Source organism: Xenopus laevis, chromosome 8L (genome assembly GCF_017654675.1).
Source record: "Xenopus laevis strain J_2021 chromosome 8L, Xenopus_laevis_v10.1, whole genome shotgun sequence".
Taxonomy (NCBI): Eukaryota; Metazoa; Chordata; class Amphibia; order Anura; family Pipidae; genus Xenopus; species Xenopus laevis.
In genome coordinates this window covers 86243223-86264104 of record NC_054385.1, presented here as the reverse complement: position 1 = coordinate 86264104, position 20882 = coordinate 86243223, and the positions used below count along the sequence as shown (strand labels likewise).

At 38.1% G+C, this 20882-nt stretch overlaps 1 protein-coding gene across 1 annotated transcript in view; it reads right to left on the bottom strand.

Annotated features, from left to right (window-relative positions):
• Positions 1 to 20882, bottom strand: part of samd4a.L (sterile alpha motif domain containing 4A L homeolog) — a 71995-nt gene that overhangs the window by 16809 nt on the left and 34304 nt on the right. Inside the window, exons 3-4 of the mRNA XM_018230523.2 lie at positions 7757 to 8275; positions 652 to 915 (exon numbers count right to left, since the gene is read on the bottom strand). Coding sequence (XP_018086012.1) covers positions 652 to 915; positions 7757 to 8275 — 783 coding nt within the window. The remainder of the gene's footprint in view (positions 1 to 651; positions 916 to 7756; positions 8276 to 20882) is intronic.

The following is a 20882-nucleotide window of genomic DNA, read 5'->3' as shown; positions in this document are numbered from 1 at the left end:
TCATCTTATCCCATTATAAAAGACAAACTAAAAACGGACTTAAAATTTTATATAAGAATGGTGGTTCTTTACAATTTGCAGATCAAAACAATGCATTAGGATGTAAAAGCATGGCTAAAGTATTAAACTAATTTTTGTGGATGCTTGTATCCCCTTACTGCAACCTTGAAAACACAAAGCTTGAAAACTACTGACTACTAGGCTATCAAGAATGAACAAACTGCAGAAATACAGATTATGTAAAATGACTGTATATCTTTGCTCTTTTTCTCTTTATTGCATATAGTGATAGAAGGTTTGTGTGTGGTCTATTAGAACACATTAGTTAGGTAGAATTGTAAAATCCCTTTCTACTGTGGTCAGGGGTTTTTCTTCAAGGAATAAAATGGGTGAACCAGATAGGGCTGCCAGAATTTGTGACATAATCCAAAAACAGTATAAATGGGCCAATGCACAATCCCATCAACAAAGTTTAAGCGACATATGATGGCCATATATTGGGTGGCAACAGTTAGTCAGTGACTGAAAAAATTGTGACGATATTTCTATTTATATACATTGACATTACTATCATATGAATGACTGCAGTGCACATCATTAACTTTCAATAAGGTGTCCCATGGTTTCCTTTATGGTCAATGTTGCACTTACCTTTCATACCACTACCTTCGTCTTGGAATGTGTTGCGTGCAGACAACTGTTCTTCGAAGTGCTCGCTCCCGCCGCTTCCTGAAGAGGCTACGCTGCTTTGTGGTGACAGGGGGGCATGATCGGAGGGGATGCCCTGAGATCCTCTGGCTCGCAAATCCTCATGAGACATCCATCCATGTCCTAAAGGCTGGTTTGGCACATTCATGGGTGGAGTAAGGGAAACAGATCTTTTCAAGGGGCTGTGATGTGTCTGGCCTGAGAGAACTAAAAAACAAACAAATGTTTGTGTCATTTTGAATTGCCTGACACATCCACTAATTACATTAAACACTAATTAAAAAAAAACATCTGTTGAGATCTGATGATTGCTGAATTTAAGGTGGCCATACACGGAGAGATCCGTTCGTTTGGCGGTGTCGCCAAACGAGCGGATCTCTCCCCGATATGCCCAGGGGGGGCATGATTGGAGGGGATGGCCCCATCGACTCGTTATGTCAGCAGCTTTTATCGGCCCGTGTTTGGCCACCTTAAGTCACTTAATTCACCTTGCTCGCAGGTAGCAAGTCAATAAGTGGCAGATTTATTAAGGATCGTGTTGTGTTTTCCACAAAAATTTTAGTTATTGACGTTTTTGGTCAAAAATCTATTTGTCAGGTTAAAAATGTTTTTTTTGAATTTTTCAAGCTTTTTTTTTTTTTTTTTTTTAAATCAAATTTTTCGAGATTTATTACCCTGGAAATAGCCTGAATTCTAAAATACACCATCTAAAACGTGTGGAGGTCATATAGGAATCAATGACAGAGAGAGGTCCCTTGAACCAGTTAGAGATATTAATAGCCTTCATGATGTTTAGGTTTTTTTCAAGGGTTTTGCCTGTAAACGTGATCAATTCGAGCGATTTGAGGTTTTTTTCCCCTGAAATTTTTTTAAATAAGAAAGCATCCAAGTTTTGAGTTAATTTGCGGTATAAAAAAAACCTCTAAAATTCTACCTTTGATAAATAACCCCCTAAGTGTTTGGCATGGTGAAGACGCATCTATGCATACATGTAGTTACACAAAAATTGAATGAGATGCAATGTAACATCCCAAGGATAGAACTGCACATTATTGAGTCTAGGCAGTGCTAAAAAAAGGTCTGTGTCACAATTACATAAAACAGTTGAAGGACTTTGTTTTGCAATTCTTTATTTAAACACACCTCTGGAACACGGATGATCACGTTGAGAGAATAGATGCAGACTGAGAATTTTATGTTCATGAGCACATAAGAAATGACATGCATAGAATGATTCAAGGGCCTGTTTGTTCACAAGAGAACCCTTAGTTCTCAGTTTGGTTAATGAATGAAGTTCCTTCTTAAATATAGGCTAGCAATGGCAGTGGCCAACTGTTGGAGTGAAGAAATTCATGGGGGGGGTGTAAACCACGTTTCAGTTGGAGTCTTTATTGACTGGTGAAATGAAAAGCAGGCACAAAAGAACACCATGGTGAAAAATATATTCACAGATATGGTCAGAACTGGAGGTTTGCAAAAACAGTAAAACTAGAAATTGGACAGCATCCAGAGGAAAATAAAAACAAACAAAGAAAAGCCAAACAAAAGCCGTTTTGTTAATACAGTTCTCAGAGCTAAAACAAAGACTCTGCACCATACAATATATTTCCCCTACTACACTGCATGCCAGCTGGATATATAACTGCTAATCATTCCATCAACTTGACATGTATATAGTGTTTTTAATCCACAAGGACATCTGAATTCCATATCACCCATAAATCTCTGAATCTGAATTATATGGAATTCTATCTGCAATAGAAGCAGATACGGATAACTTGCATCTAGGGAAACCTGGTTTGTCCATCTTACATACAAAATCATAAAACAAAATTGTTACATGGCCAACACAACTTCGATAACTCCGTGTGATTATGCTTCTGCCTGTGTGCAGATCATATTCAACAATAGAGTGTGGGTTGTGTCGGCATGTAGCTCCAATTGGGGGAAACATTTGGGGAACCATAAATGCCCTTTAAAGGTTACAGATAAACAACCTGACCACTACATGTCCCACTTCAAATAAACTATGAACATCCAAACTGGGAGGGAAGAAATATGGTAGTCATCTAGAACTCCCAAATTTTCATCAACAGTCGGCCACAAAAGGAGAAATGCTTAAACAACACTATAACTAAATCTTGTTTTTCCATGATGAATTAAAGGGAAAAAAGGTTCACATGCTGGTGCCACTCACATAATTGTGACATCAGATAAGTGATAAGTATAAAATAAAAAAAAACGAAGTGTAGATTTGTTCCAAAATGTCAGTACTGTGCTCGGGGAGACTTGATTTAAGTGGGTATGTAAGAAGTGCAAGAAATTGATCATTCAAGTAAAGGTTGGGATCGTTTTAAGAAATCTAATAAATGGGCTGACTCAAACAAACTCTGGGCAAACATTAGAAAAACATCTAAAGCAAGAACACAAGAATGATGCTGCCAATGATATGGAAATGCCAAAGGCAAAAAAAAAAAAAAAGTTTCTGTAGGAAAAAGCTTAACAACAGAAGCTTGGATAAAGCAATTTATATTTAAAGATATGTTCTTTTAGTAGGCTAGGTATTTATCATCAGAGACTGTGCCTATTAAATCACAGTAGGCTCTAATACCATTCACTGGCTAAGATGACATTTTAGGGAAGGTATGTGCGTTGCTCATTTCTCCATATATGATCATTTATGACTGATAGTATAACCTGTAGAGGTTTAGTCAGATACTAGGACATACCAGACATTTCAGAGCATTCTTGGAAGGAAAAGAATCTTGCAGACTTCGCTCACAATACATTGTCCTTATTTTAGATCTAGCAAGATGTTTTAAAACAAAACATATAGCACAGCACACTGCATTGTTGTGTACTCTGTTGTAAGCCATTAAAACAGCAGGAGGGTAATCACTTTATGTTTATAGAGGCCTGCAATTACAACCACTTTCTTGTTTATTTTATGCAACATGTAAATTTAGTCACTGGCCTCAAAAAATGAATACATATATGGGATCCATCATTCATAAACCCATTATCTAGAAAGCTCAGCATTACAGGTAGGGCAACTGCCATAGACTCCACTGTAATAAAATAATTAGAATTTTTGAAAAAGATTTAATTTTTCTCTTTAATAGTAAAACAGTACTTTGCACTTGATCCAAGCTGAGATATAATTACATCAGTATATAATAGAATTAAGTCAAAGGCAACTAGACATTTTTTGGAGTTTTTCTTGAAAACGTTTCACCACTCATCTGATTGGCTTCTTCAGCTCAAGTGGTTGTTCACCATCCAAACTTTTTTAAAAGATTAAGATTTTTGACCATTTATCCACAATTGAAGTTGTAAAATGTAATGTTCCTGCATCTGGTGTTTCGGTTTGACAGTAATCCAGGTACAGGTCACAATTTGCTACATTTAGTTGATACAGCAACATCTGTGGAATATTAGCTTCCAATGCATAAATTCTAACATCAGCCCTTAATGAAACTCAGGGATGTTACTCAGCAAGGCCAAATATAAGAAATGTATCAACTAAATGTATCAATATGGAACAGTTTACAGGGTCGGCGCCCCCCATCCCCCGGCAGAGCTGCTTTAGAAAGATACAAGAAGGTCAAAAAGAAATCACTAAATGTCAATATTAGAAAAACAGTCATGAATAGAAAATAGAAACTAATCCGAAAAAACCCTTGTTTCTGGTGAAATTTGAAAACAATTGAACTTAAAAACAGTTGAAAGGTTTGTATTGGATACAAAACAATCCTATTGGGTTAACTAATGTTTAAATATTTTCTAGTAGACCTAAGGTATGGAGATACAAATTACAGAAATACCCCTTATCTGGAAAGCCCCAGGTCCTGATAAGTTCCCCAGAAAAAATATATTACTACAAATAGGAAAGGACTGCCTGTCTGATTTATGCTGTTGTCATCCATGGACAAGAGTAAAGCTGGGCATAGACTCAAAGATCCACTCATTTGACGACATCGCCAAACGAACGGATCTTTCCCCGATATGCCACTAACGACATGTCTACATCGTGGGTAATTAGAACGTTCGGCCGTACGGCCGAACGATCGAATTAAGATACGCCAAGGGGCTCCGACGGGTCGGTCGGGTAAAAATCAAACCTTCCTGATCGATATCGTGGCCAGATATCGATCGGGAAGTCCCGTCGGAAGCCCCCATACACGGGCAGATAAGCTGTCAAATTGGTCTAAATGACAGATATCGGCAGCTTTATCCGCCTGTGTATGGCCACCTTAAGATGCATGGACATGGAATTGTAAAGCAGGCCATACACATTAAAATCCACGGATCATTTTCAGATTAGTCTACCTACATACTGGACCAATGATTAGATCATGACAGAGGCCTATGTAGGCCTGTTGGGAGAGGACAATATCAACGAGCCAATGCAGTTCTCGTCTGAAGGGAATTCAAACCGGCCCAATAGATATCTAGTGATTTATAGACTTACAGTTTAGCAATTTGTGATATTTCCGCTTAACGGGGCAGATGTATTATATGGTGTAAAAAATTGCAGAATAATTTGCCACACATCAGGCTTTTTATATGATCAACATCCGTCCAAACCTCCTTACTAAGGTCTGAGGCGGTGTAAAATAACGATAACACACACAACTTTTTACACCATTTTTCAGGTGAATTTCATTTTACACAGCATATAAAATAGGCCCCTAAATAAGGCTATTTTTTCATGTTGGCCATGCACCTATAGATGTCCAGGTTACCCCAACCCATCAAGCAATGGAATCCATCATTCAAGCTTTCTTGACACTTTATATAAAACTTTAAGAATACATTTTCACTGTATCAATTTAGATATACTGAGGCATGTGGTATTCATGCTTACAGCATTACACAGTATTAAAATACCAGTGTTTTCAATACGTATATGGATTCTGCAGCACAAATACCAACAGCATTAAGATTTTCACACAAAAAATACTAAAGTTTTTGTATTTTTTTGTCTAAAATTTTTTTAGCTTGCAAGTAAAGTACAAATTGAAAATGCCTCACATCTACATATCTTCAATGCCTCCCCAGGCATCAATCAGATGCTCCATCAGCTTTAGCTATGCTCTGTTTCGCTTCTAGCATTTAACTGGAAGGAACATATTTATGGTCATGTGGTATACTTTTGTAAGAGTTTAGGAAAGCACAACAAGAAAACCTGACACTGACCCTGGTCCTGACAGAAAAACTAGATATTTTGTTTTTAAAAAAAAATCTTGCTCTTTTTTTAGAATTGGTGCCAGCTTCTCACAAGCACAACAACCAATACACAACAACCAATAGAATGTTGGCTTTCAAACAGCCGATATATGCTACCTATTAATACACACTATTGACAGGTTTAAACATAGAAAAGCTACAATCATTCATATCCATCATTCACTAATTTATGTTTCTTACGAGCATCACTGGATTTTGACTGGTCTACTGAATTTCAAAGTGTTCTCCCATGTGCCGATTGTCTTTGGAAAAAATCTCATGACCAAATAACTCACTTTGAAACTGGTAAAACTATAGGAATATTGCTGAAATAAAACGTCCCAGCATTCTTTGCTTATATGCAGTCACAACAGTTTGCAAATATTTGCATGGAGCACCATGTTTTAAGATACCCAAATTGCTATACTTTACAGCAATAAGACGGCATTTAGGAATATGCCCTATTTTTCAGTACATTGAAACAGAGGCAATAAAGACAAGAGAGTCACTGAATTTTGGAATCAGTTCTGGATTTGGCTGAATCCAAGCCTTTTTAGTGGGATTTGGATTTAGACAAATGGAAGTTCCTGGCTAAATAAAAGCTGAATCTTTACAATCACCTAACTTTAGAATGCTAGACGATACAAATGCAGATATTTTTTCATATGCCATTTAGCTCATTCAATTTAAGGTTCAGATTTAGTGGAGGATTTGTTATTTGTCAAATAAGAAAGATTGAATCTTAATGGAGCAAAACAACAAAAAAAGCAACATCCATGATTAAAGTGTAATAAATATATGGTAAATTGGAAGAACACTGTCAGGCCAAAGATTATTAATACAGTTTCACTTTGTTCTTCAAACTACTACTGGAGGGGAGGGGGCATAGTTGACTATATTAGAAACATACAGGCTTTTCTTACTGGTCTGTGCATATAAGCTAACCTAGGACTGATATTGCTCACATTTATTTACCTGATCAATAGGCAGACAACAGACTTGTGATGAATTTGTATGACTTAGGAACAAATTTCCTGCCATAGTATTGCTGTAATTTCATGAATGCAGAGCAGCTCTTCAGCAGTGACACATTTACCTCTACAGTTTATTAGGGGTGTTAGAAGGCCACCTTTCCATTTTGTAATGGTGCTGGATGGCCACTACTATCTGTGTTAATCCTTGGAATTCTCAGGAACTAATGGCTTACCTGAATACATTTCAGTTTGTTAGAATGAAAATAAAAAAGCCAAATGCTACAACGTTGATTCAGTCAGTGCTATGTGGTCATCCCTCTGTGGCAAACAGAAGCAGAACCAATTAGGCATTACAAACACATCTTTATTCACTGTTCAGCCCACTGCATGATTGAACTGCACAGAGACTGGTTCCTGTGTGACTTTTGAAAAGCAATCTCTATTTTTGCTTCAATAAATTATAAGCAGAAAATAAAACATGGCACAGACCTCTATATAAATTGAATTGCATAAATTGATTTTTTTTCTTTTATTACTTTTCTACAAACATCAACAAATCTGGGCCAATGACTTTGGTTTTGCAGTGCAAGAATTTACATGTGCAAATGTTATAATTAGGAGTTTAACATTATTTCACCCCAAAATTTCAATTATCACGGAGTATGGTTTGAATCATGCAGCGTAACACTGTACAGATCACCAGGCTGTACATAAACTGACCCCAACAACTTGTAAGAGAAGAAGATAAAAAAAACAAAAAAAACAGAGGAACTAGTGGTTGCCAATAAAGCACTTTTTATAAACAAATACAGTCATTAAAAAGAAACCATCATGATTCTACTTACTTGTGCTTGTGTTTGTTCCAATAGCATTAATGGTGGAAGGGACAGAAGAGGAAGAGTATAGAGGCAAATGCCCATTCTCACAGCCTGGGTTTTTCTCTTGCCAACCAGAAGAACTGACGCATATCCCTGAATCTCGAGAATTCGGCCAGCCATTCTGCTTGTCATCAGAGTTCTGTCTTTGGTGGTAATACTGCATTTGCCCATAATCCAAAGAATCAGAGCGGCAGCGACTCTGGGTGCTAAAGTTTCCTGATGTCCGATCCTCCAGGTGGTTCAACCACATTGCCAGGGCACTCCTATCATCCAATGACGTGGCTGGGTGTATTAATGCGTAGGACAGAAGCTGCCGGCTTTCCTCTATATGCTGGTTATGTTCAATTGAATGAGCCAGGATTTTAGGCAGTAGTTTCATGTATGCCACTTTTGCATCAATGTTTCCAGGCTTTAATAAAGGCAGGTGGGTTAACAGCTGAGATATCACTTTGTCCTTGGATTCTTGCTGCCATTGGTTAATGATTGCTGCAAGAATAACAAAAATAGTTAAATACAGCCAAGTGAATTTAGAATGAAAAGGTAAAATGCATAGCTATAAACAGTATAAACTGGTGGTTCAAGGTCTGATTTGCCAACCTTTGTTGGTCAAGAAAGTGTTGTAAGGTAAAATTTAAAAAAGAAAATTAAAAAAATCTGTGACCCTTAAAGACACTATTTATCCCCCCCCCCCGCTTTTTGGCATACGATCAGAGAATCTGTGCACCAACCACTATGGAAAGCAAAGGGACTTTCACACGATCGATCTCTTTGCAATTGGCTCACGCTGTAAAGCTGGCCATGCACGGGCCAATAAAAGCTGCGGACAGATTGAGTCGGCAGCTTATTGGCTTGTGCATGGGGCCCTAAATGGATCAGTACTATCCTAAAGGTGGCCATACAGGGGCAGATTAAAGCTGCAGAGTTGGCAGTTTATTTGCCCATGTGTGGGGGCTTCTGACGGGTCCCCCGATCTATATCATGCCAAAATGCGTCCAGATTTGATTTTTCCTGCAATCGTAGACCGCATCAGATAGTTGTCCTACAACCCATCAGTGCAATTTCTCTTCATTGTAATCCGATAGTTCGGCCCTAACGCTGTTAGTGGGCACATCAGGGAAAGATGCCAAACTAGTGGATCTTATTGTGTATGGCCACCTTTAGACTTCTGTCTGTGCCACTAGCACCTATAAATAGTGGGGTAAGCTTAATAAAGTGAAACGTTTTATAGATTTGCTATTTTAGATCTCGATAATCACATTTGCGCAGTGCCAATTATTTTTTAGCTTCCTTACTCTCTAATAAATACAGGACATTTTTGCTTGGAATTTAATCGTATCTATAATTCTATATTCTGGATACAAACATGCAAATGACACTGGTTCTTACAGACATACAACAGAGGAGTACACTGACAATGGAAGCAGATAAACATTCCTTTACATGACTTTACCCAGCCTTATGTTGGGTACCACACAGTGTCAGGGTCTAACAAAAAGCCAGAGCAGGCAGAAGGAAATGCTACAGATTTCCCTTTCAGCAGAAGTTTTCAGAGATAAATATTGATGTACTAAACAAGCACAATATGTCAAGTGAACACCCACAATGTTGGCTCTAGAGAAAAAGCTCCGGAGGACAGATGGTATTGTATTTGGAAAAAGCCGATGGAACATAGAGACGGATCTTTTTAAAAAGCAATAATCAGCGAGGTTATGGAGTCACGAGACACAGAGTGCACATGATCCTTAGTAATTATTTACATACTTAAAAAACAATGGGAAATGTTGGCTGAAAAAATCCCATGAGATGAGAAGCCAAGACTTAAACATTTCCCTCTTTAATGCTAATACAGGACAACACTTATTTCTTAGTAGACTAACTTCTGTTAACATGTGCTCCTCAGGTTTATAAATAGGAGAGTTTTTTTTAGCACACAAAGAGGAAAGAAGACAAGGAAAAAAATGTATCCAGTTTTTATACAGCTGGGGCTAAAAAATTTAATAATGCCAACAAGCTGATGTCAGATACTATTAGAATGCTCCATGATGTGCACTGCCGACTGTTTACATTTTAATTAAATTTTTTTATATTTTAGCATTATTAACTCTGTTACCAATACTAGTCTAAATTGTGTGCTTTCTTCAGAGATTCTAACATGGGTCATATAAAAAATAACAGATAATAGATCAGCTGTAATAAACACATGATTTAAGCTAAGTGGAGATAAATAATGGTCAGATGTCATTCAAGACTCTCTACATAACTGTAGGATGAATACGAAAGTTAAACATGACTAGGAAATACTTTGTCGGTCCTAGGCAACCAGATACAAACTTTGAATGTGAATAAAATGTTCACATTTTGTTGTTCACTAGCTGGGCAGCCTATTGTATCGGCACAAAATGAGCATTTCCCAAATCAATATTTCAAAGCTCATTTAGATTATCAATGAGGCAGATGGTAAAAAGGCTTCTGTGGATGCCCACATCAATGTGTATGGCTTTCTTGGATAAGGTCCAGTAGCAAAACATCACTGACCAGTATCAACTAATTTGTCCAGTGTGCTTACCCGGAAATGAGCGGATTTTCAATGAAAATCTACAAGAAACAAACTAAATGGATGAAACAGCAACATTTATATCCTGTGGGTTTAATAATACCCCGCCTAAACACATGAAATAAATTATTTAAAGTGCAGATGTCAGTGTTTCATCTGCTGCAACATCACCACCAAGTTTTTCCTTTTCTCCCACTGGATGAAAAAGTACTTGTAATTGGTTGTTTTTTTTTTGCAATATTAATTCTGCTCCACCTTAATGAAACAGAGCATAACTATCACTATCTATAGTCACTAACATTACTATCGTTAATAATAGGCCTATATAAAAACAGCATTCATAAATCATAAAATCCATTCATAACATTTAGATTTCAGTCCAACCCATTTGTTTTGGATTTTATGTTGGGCCAGACAAATGATGGTAGAGTAGATAAGAAAAATCAAAAGGAACAGTTGAGAGGGGTGGACAGGGGAAGAAGGCCAGATGGAAAATTAGGGATTAAACCCACATACAAATAAGAAGACAGAAGAAGCCTAAAAGGGCATAAAAAAGAAGTGGAATAAAAGAAGGCAAAACAAGAGAACAGAAGGGTAGAAGATAAAGGGAGGGTTAGGTAACATAAGTGCAAATAAAAAGGATAGAGTTAAAAGAAAGACTGCTGAAACAAATGTATAAAGGAAAGCAGAATGGTGAGAGTGATGCAGGAAAGTGAAAGGACAAAGATAAAATATATATAGCTGAGTGAGACCTAATTTAATAACACACAAAATCCCATGCAAATTAACTACTTGCTCAGCTTGTTTGCTGGAAGGACATAGAAGTAGTTGACAAAGTTCAGTCTCAGAACTACTTTACTCATATTTCTAAATGTTTTAACAAAGTATATTTGTTCCATTCATTTTTTCTTGAATACAAGAAAATTATGGTCTCCTGACATCACGAGATTAATGTTTTGACTTGTCAAAAAATATTCAATGAATGGAAAAAAAAGCACAGCACTATAAATAAAACAGAAAGAAATGACTGCTGATGGAATAGTGCAAAGCAGTAACAAAGAAATTTGTTTCTAGTTCATCCAAAAATTGGTTAATTCTTCCCATGTACTGATATTTTTCTCCCCTCAATCATGCGACTTCCATATTTATGGCTTCTACATATGACTACACTCAGTTTAGCAAGTAAACTCTTATAACCGCTTCTAAATTAGAATCGTCAGTTTGATTTGGCCTCTGTCTCTGTCCGCAGGGCAAAACAGAAGAGCTTTCTCAGACCATAATACTCTTCTTTTTAACCTGCCAATTCAAACCCAGCCAGAGTTGCATTTAGTTTCCCATGTTTTCTGTCTGGTGAGCGCAGAGGCAGGATGGAAAAACAGCTCGAGACAACAACAAAAACAAGGAAAGCAGACAAAAGTGCTAGTGACATTCAGAGGAAAACCTCAATGACTCACTAAGAGAACAAGACCAGTTTTAATCCAAGGCTGCCTAATGTGGCCTTGTTCTAAAGAAAGTACACAACTGACAAACACAGAGCTCCAACAGCTCTAGGCAATGATGCAGAGCAACAACAAGTTTATGTGTAACATAGGAAGGCAGGAGATCCCTACACATACCATATTCTTTTCCTACTCCCATATGAGGGTAAGGTACACAGGAACATTCCAGGTGTCTTGGTTGCCATTGTCTTTAGTACCTTAAGTAGGACCAAATGGCTGTCAGCCCATATGAGTGGGGTTTTAAAGCAAGATTCAGAAGATTCTCATAGGGGTTTGAAGTGCAACCGCTAAACACCTGAAATCATACAATGATACGATAAGTTGGCCATTTTGCGAACCCCTCTCAGCCTGCAAAATAATTAACTCCACTTTCAACAAAAAAGGTAACAGTGATTTCCCAGGAACATTTGGGGTGTTTTCTGAACAAAGATGTTTAGTCAAGCAGTATTCAGTTGTATGAAATTAAATCAGATGTGAAATGTCAAAAATGTTGCTAACTTTGCTAATTTGAATGCATGTAACTGCTCAATACTGATTACTGGCAACACCAAATTGGTTGAATTAGCTTGTTCCGCCTTGAACTTCAGGTGTCAGGTGTGTCCATTCATGAGAAAAGGTATTTAAGGTGGCCAATTGCAAGTTGTGCTTTTGTTTGACTCTCCTCTGAAAATTGACAGCATGAGATCCTCAAAGCAACACTCAAAAGATCTGAAAACAAAGATTGTTCAGTATCATGGTTTAGGGCAGGGCTGTCCAACTGGTGGCATCCCTGCCAGTGTCGGCCAAGGTAGTTTGGCACCCTAGGCAAGAGCTTCAATCAGTGCCCCCCTGTCCTGCATTACCATTTCCCTCCTTACCATCAGGTTTTTAAATAAAGAGAGCAAGAAAATGTATAACACTTTTTTATTTATATTACTGCCCCCTGTACCTGTACCAGCAAGCACAACAGCCATCCATCATACAGCCCCCCTGTACCAGTGCCAGTAGCCATCCATCTTACTGCACCCCATACCTGTGCCAGTAGCCATCCATTATATTGCCCTCCGCCCATACCTGTACCAGCAAGCTCAGCAGCCATCCATCATACAGCCCTCCTGCAGCCATCATATTGCCCCCAATCTTTACCCGAGTCAGCAGCAGCTACAAATATATCTGATCACATCATATTGCCCCCAAGTATTTATGTACCTGTGCCAGCGCCCAGCAGCAACAACAAACATATGGGCCCCAAATCTGTACCTGGCTGTGCCAGCAGGAAGCTTCACACTTTACAGTAATAGAAAGAATGTCTTCAGTTCAGTGCAACTGTGCAAGGCTGAGAGCAGCGAGAGCCACACCAAGCAGGCCACCAGCTCTCTGCCTCTCTCTGTCACCCATTATTAGTATTACTTGCTGGCAAGAGTGACCATGATTACTGAAACAAATTATTAAATAAACGCTTGAAAAAAAGAAAAAAATGATGGCGTCCTAGACAGCTGCCTACTCTGCCAACCCCTAGTCCCGGCCCTGATCCCTACAGTGAGCACCAACCATCTGTTTTTTTAGTGTGCTATTAATGTCAGCATGGTCTTGTGGTAACATGGGTGTGGTTTAAAGTGGGTGTGGTCTAAAAACAGGGAGAGGCTAACACTGTCTTCCATTATCGGCCCTCCACCATGTAGATTAGAAAAATTCCGGCCCTCTGTACGATATAAATTGGACAGCACTGGTTTAGGGGAAGGCTACAAAAAGCTATCTCAGAGGTTTAAACTGTCAGTTTCAGCTGTAAGGAATGTAATCAGGAAATGGAAGGCCACAGGCACAGTTGCTGTAAAACCAAGGTCTGGCAGCCCAAGAAAAATACAGGAGCAGTATATGCGGAGGATTGGGAGAATGGTTACAGACAAACGAAAAATTACCTCCAAAGACCTGCAAGAACATCTTGCTGCAGATGGTGTATCTCTACATCATTCTACAATTCAGTGCAATTTGCACAAAGAACATCTGTATGGCAGGGTGATGAGAAAGAAGCCCTTTCTGCACTCACGCCACAAACAGTCGCTTGTTGTATGCAAAAGCTCATTTAGACAAGCCACAGTCATTTTGGAACAAAGTGCTTTGGACTTATGAGACAAAAATTTAGTTATTTGGTCATTGCAAAAAATAGTTTTGCATGGCGAAGGAAGAAAACCACAATCCAAGAAAAACACCTGCTACCTACTATCAAATTTGGTGGAGGTTCCATCATGCTGTAGGGCTGTGGGGCTATTTCAGGGACTGGGGCCCTTGTTAAAGTTTAGGGTCAGATGAATTCAACCCAATATCAGGATTTTTCAGGATAATGTTAAAGCATCAGTCACAGAGTTGAATTAATGCAGGGACAATGGCCCTAAACACACTTCAAAATCTACAAAGGCATTTATGCAGAGGGAGAAGTACAATATTCTAGAATGGTCGTCACAATCCACTGACTTGAATATCATGGAAAATCTATGGGATGATTTGAAGCAGACTGTCCATGCTCGGCAGCCATCAAATTTAACTGAACTGGAGAGATTTTGTATGGACGAATGGTCAAAAATACCACCATCTAGAATCCAGACACTCATCAAAGGCTATAGGCTGTTACATTTGCCAAAGGAGGCTCAACTAAGAATTGATGTAATATCTCTGTTGCGGTGCCCAAATTTATGCACCTGTCCAATTTTATTATGATGCATATTTTCTGTTAATCCAATAAACTTTATGTCACTGCTGAAATACTACAGTTTCCATAAGGCATGTTATATATTAAAAGTTGCTACTTTTAAAGCTCAGCCAATGATAAACAAAACTCCAAAGAATTAAGAGGGGTTTTCAAACTTTTTCATATGACTGTATATAATATAGCACAAAACAAAGTTTAGAACAATTTTTGGTATATTGGTGTATGTAGGCATAATGATCCCAAGCTATATCTATAGTACACTGGTATTGGCTTTGAATGGCATGCCACCAAACATGTGCAAATAATCAATAATTGGGCAGGTTTGAAGGTTTAATTCCCTCTTGCACAGTGAGAAAATGCTGGGACGCCCAGTGTACCATTTCCCTAAATGACTCTTAAGACTGAGCATAAGCAGCCATGTGGGTGAATTTACCCCCTTAAGGGCACTATCAGATGTAGTGATTCCATGTTCCATGTGGTGTGAAAAACTATTTGCCCCCTTCCTGATTTCTTATTCTTTTGCATGTTTGTCACACAAAATGTTTCTGATCATCAAACACATTTAACTATTAGTCAAAGATAACACAAAACAAACACAAAGTAAACACAAAATGCAGTTTTTAAATGAGGGTTTTTATTATTTAGGGAGAAAAGAAATCCAAACCTGTGTGAAAAAGTAATTGCCCCCTGAACCTAATAACTGGTTGGGCCACCCTTAGCAGCAATAACTGCAATCAAGCATTTGCGATAACTTGCAACGAGTCTTTTACAGCGCTCTGGAGGAATTTTGGCCCACTCATCTTTGCAGAATTGTTGTAATTCAGCTTTATTTGAGGGTTTTCTAGCATGAACCGCCTTTTTAAGGTCATGCCACAACATCTCAATAGGATTCAGGTCAGGACTTTGACTAGGCCACTCCAAAGTCTTCATTTTGTTTTTGGATTTGCTGGTGTGTTTTGGGTCATTGTCCTGCTGCAGCACCCAAGATCGCTTCAGCTTGAGTTGACGAACAGATGGCCGGACATTCTCCTTCAGGATTTTTTGGTAGACAGTAGAATTCATGGTTCCATCTATCACAGCAAGTCTTCCAGGTCCTGAAGCAGCAAAACAACCCCAGACCATCACACTACCACCACCATATTTTACTGTTGGTATGATGTTCTTTTTCTGAAATGCTGTGTTACTTTTACACCAGATGTAACGGGACGCGCACCTTCCAAAAAGTTCAACTTTTGTCTCGTCGGTCCACAAGGTATTTTCCCAAAAGTCTTGGCAATCATTGAGATGTTTTTTAGCAAAATTGAGACGAGCCTTAATGTTCTTTTTGCTTAAAAGTGGTTTGCGCCTTGGAAATCTGCCATGCAGGCCGTTTTTGCCCAGTCTCTTTCTTATGGTGGAGTCGTGAACACTGACCTTAATTGAGGCAAGTGAGGCCTGCAGTTCTTTAGATGTTGTCCTGGGGTCTTTTGTGGCCTCTCAGATGAGTTGTCTCTGCGCTCTTGGGGTAATTTTAGTCGGCCGGCCACTCCTGGGAAGGTTCACCACTGTTCCATGTTTTTGCCATTTGTGGATAATAGCTCTCACTGTGGTTTGCTGGAGTCCCAAAGCTTTAGAAATGGCTTTATAACCTTAGAAATTGAACTCAGGTGTGATAAACCACAGTTAAGTTATTTTTTAACAAGGGGGGCAATCACTTTTTCACACAGGCCCATGTAGATTTGGGTTTTTTTCTCCCTTAATAACGTAAACCTTCATTTAAAAACTGCATTTTGTGTTCAATTATGTTATCTTTGACTAATAGTTAACAGTTTTTGATGAGCAGAAACATTTAAGTGTGACAAACAGGAAATCAGGAAGGGGGCAAATAGTTTTTCACACCACTGTATTTTGACACCTACTTAAATAATAGCTCTCTGTGTGGGCAACACAAATGCTTACTAACCATTCATTTATATGGAAACCATCAGCAAATGCAGTTGCATGCCTGTGTCATTGGATAGGACAGCTTAAATGGATACGGCACAATTTTTATGATGTAGTTTTTATTTCTAAATTACACTGTTTAAACTGCAAAAAACTCTACCATGTAAAATTTCATTCCATAACCAACAAGTACATTTATTTAGTTGTAATATTGGTGTGTAGGCAGTCAACTCAGGTCATTTTGCCTGGTCATGTGCTTTCAGAAAGGGCCAGTGCTGCACTATGGAACTGTTTTCTGACAGGCTATTGTTTCTACTACTCAATGTAACTGAAGGAGTCGCAGTAAGACATGGATTTTTACTATTGAATGCTGTTCTTATATCCAACAGCAGGGATCTGTTATCTGGTTACCTTCCCATTGTTCTGATGAGGGGCTGCGGGGGGGGGGGAGGTTTACTGAAGTTTATCAGAGCACAAGTTCACCTGGGAATGTGACAATATGTCTAGCCTCATGTCAGATTTCAAAATTAAATATAAAAAAAAACAGTTAGCTCTTTTATAAAATGGGTTACAGTGTGCTGGAGCAGTACTATTAACGAATGCGTTTTGAAAAAACATGTTTCCCGTGACAGTATCCCTTTAACTTCCAACTGTTGCAGGATACGATTTTTGGAGTGCTGGCAAAACATTGTAGCATTTTTATTAGCTACAGAAAAATAACATCACATTTTTTGTTTTCAGGGTTAGATCAGAGACTTATGATCTGTTATGCCTCCTTTGTTTTTTGTAAATCAGGACTGTCAAACTAGATGCTCTCATTGCCTAATCATGGCTTCCAGTCTACCCACTGGCTACACAGGCTGCTTAGTATGATATCATTGTGTTAAAATAAAATGGACCACTACTTGGGCAACAAATGAACCACTGCACTGAATGCCAAGAAAGGCTACTCAAAGATACTAAAGAGCCAGACATGATTCTACATTTTTTAAAATAAGAGCAAAGCATATCGCTGTAACTGGATAAGGAAAACATCAGAACAGTTCTGGATTTAGCAAGCACATGATGGACACACCAAATATATCTCTCCTACCGGACAGAGCTCAAAGAACGAAGGGGGGGGATGAGCAATGTGGGATCCTCACTATGCGAGACATGCATAATATCATGCTTCAATTTGGCTTGAGGTTTATTGTAAAACATTAGGAATTGCAGAGCACGGGAAAGTTTAAATTTAATCTGAACCTATCAAACAAAGAGCAATGTGATTTTACACTATCATTCCTGTACAAACTGTATACACAAGGCAAAGTCCCTTGTTTAATAATGATCACAAAATATTATGCACATGAATTCATTTTCAGAAACTGCCATTGACAATAATCTATCACTATTTAAACAATGCAAGTACAATGACACAGGTTTATATAGTTATTTTTATGCTTCAAGACTCATTTACTAACAGTGAACAATTTGCACCTGCACAGCAACCAATAGGATGTAATTGTTAATTAGTTGTTCATACAGATACAGTATATGTAGATACATATATCAATTAAAGAAAAGCCTGGCTACTGCGATGCTTTACCAAAGTAAATTTGCACATATAGTGGCTTTATAGGGTTATTGTCGTTTCACTTTTTAACTTTAACGTTATAAGTGTTTTCGGCTCAGTCTAATTTTGAAGTAGGAAGGAATAAACAGTTGTACCGCACAACTATGCTACACCAATATTCTTATCAAGGACTAGAAGATACATATAATGTTATGCCAGTCTGATCGAACATATAATGCTGGCACAAAAAGATACAAAAATTGCTGCATCAGTGCTGGTTAATCCCTTTATGTAAATAGCACTGTTCCTACAAACATATAACACTTACCGAGACAACGGGCATAATAAGTAGGAAGGATTTAAGTCTGTATTAGTACGTCAACATGTGAACCATGGCAATAGCACTCGTGAGGCTGACACGCTCCACAGGAATCCCCCTGACCCAGTTACAAAAGACTTGACAATACCCCAAGGATGATGTAAAATTCATTCTGAACCAGTAGTGAACGTTATTCAATATTCTGTTCTAGGGGAAATGACATATTTTATTTCCAAAATCAGAGGAAAAAAATATGGATAATCAGTTTCCACTTGTAACAACATCAATGAAATAAAAAGAGAATGAAACTTTAAAGTTCATTTTCTCAGAATCCATTCTCTGGAGCATTACAAAGTTCCCTCAAACCTCACAGCCTAGGAATGTGCTGGCATACCACAAGCAGGGCCGAAGAATGCACAGTTTCCGTACGGCTTCACAGGATCCCAAATGATGCTGGTCAGCCACATTCCTTCAATTTTAGATCACAATCCCACTTATAAATAAGACATAATGGAAATGGATTGTAAAGGTCATCATGCCGGAAAAGGCTGCTTCTAATTTATAGAGTTGGAGAGTTGATCAAGACTGAAGTGGCTTCATTATGAGCTAAGTACCTAAACATGTGGCAATATAGCAGACATGGATGTATACTCGTATTAGATATGAGATATTGGATTTGCTTGTAAATCAGCACATGTGTATGACATACAAAACCACAGTTGTGGCTGTGTAAAAATGGGTGCAGTTTTTGTGTGCATTGGTATAATTTATTAAAGGTACTTTACTCTCTTTGCACTTGCATATTATGGCACAAAGCAACAATGTGTCCTGCTGATCTGGTAGCGGCAGCTACAGGGTTGTGACAGTGGTGCAATAGACAAATAACACTGGAACTATAGGGAGACAACAATACATTGTAAAAACAACGGAAACTCAAGCCTGAAAATGCACTTTGCAATAGTGTTTGTATACGGTCCATAATGTGATTAGCAAAGCTTAGCCGTGTGTAGCATTTCAAAAGTTCTGTCATAGACTACTAGGCAGTTTGAACATAATCAGAATCTAAACCCAAGGCTCTGAAATACTGACCATGTGCAAACTATATGTGGCAAGCCTAACTAGCCTAAAAAATATTGTAAACAACTGAAAAAAATCATTATTTGTGATGTACTATTTGCAAATTATAGGTCATGTTGAAGCTGTAGTGCCCTTGATGAATGTTCTAAAAAACTAAAACCTGTTTTCATAGATTTTTTGGGACAATGTCTGTCTGTTTCTGCACATAAAATCAAAACTATAAATGTCCTTTGACAGAAAAAAAGAAATCTAAAACATATTTTAGGGGCACCAACGAATCACTGTTTTCAATTTATGAACTTCATAATTGCCAAGAACAGCAAAACCTTAGGCCTTAGTCCACACAGGTGCTTCAGTCACTGTTCCTTAAGTGACAATTGTCTCACTCACCATGTGTCACTTTCCACTGATGGCTATGGAAAGCTCTGCAACCCTTGTCTTAAAATGACTTGGGGGAAGATTTATCAAAATGTTAGATTAGAGTTTAGCACAGAAAAATTCACCCACTTTCTATTCATTCCTATCAAATTTTTAGAGGTACATTTATCAATGGGTGATCGTTCACGCTTCTAAAAATCCCATAGGAATGAATAGAAAGTGGGTGACTTTTTTGTTATAAACTATAAATTTCACATTTTGATAAATCTGCCCCTTAGGTTTTCATAGAGCATTTTGTGGCTGCATAGCAACAGTATTGGCACTGTCAGGCATTTTTTACTAAAGAAATTTGGGTGTTTTTACAGCCAGCTGAAAATGCTATGGGTTTTTTTTTTTTTTTAACTAAACAGGACAAGCAAGGAAACGGAGGCTACTCCAAGGACTAATCAATACTGCTTTTGCTTGCAGATATGTTTAAAAATAAATTTAAAACCCACTAAAAATTTTAATTAATGATATTTGAAAGATAACAGCACAAGTAACATGGGTCAGGTAATCAGAATAGGGGGTTGGGTAGTGAAATTGGGTTTAATGTCTGAGCCAACCATTACATCAATATATTATGGGTTTGACTATGTCACTAAATCTTGCTGTGCCTCAGGCTCCGTATTTAGATTGTAATCTATATGAGGCTGGGAATCACTGTGCTAGTTTAATTCTCTGTACAGTGCTGTACATAAATAGTAAAGTTATTGAACAAGATATCCCAAGAATCTAATCTGTAATTGATTACAACAAACGTAAGGGCAATGACACACAGTGAATTTGTCATCCATCTTATGACACCACTACAAAACACCAGAAAATACTGTCAAGACAAAAAGTGTAATACCCTGTCAAGACAAAAAAGTGTAATCAAAAATGCCTCTGTATCCAACAATTCAACACAGCCATTTCATATCCAGTTCAAGCTGGACAATTTTATTCCCTGAGCAATGCCGCCACCCCTTGCTCCCAAACACTTACCATTACTGCCCAGAGCGGGTCTAGGGGGCCACATCGCTAGTGCAGAGAGAGCAGTTGCTCTCAGCTCTTAAAGTTA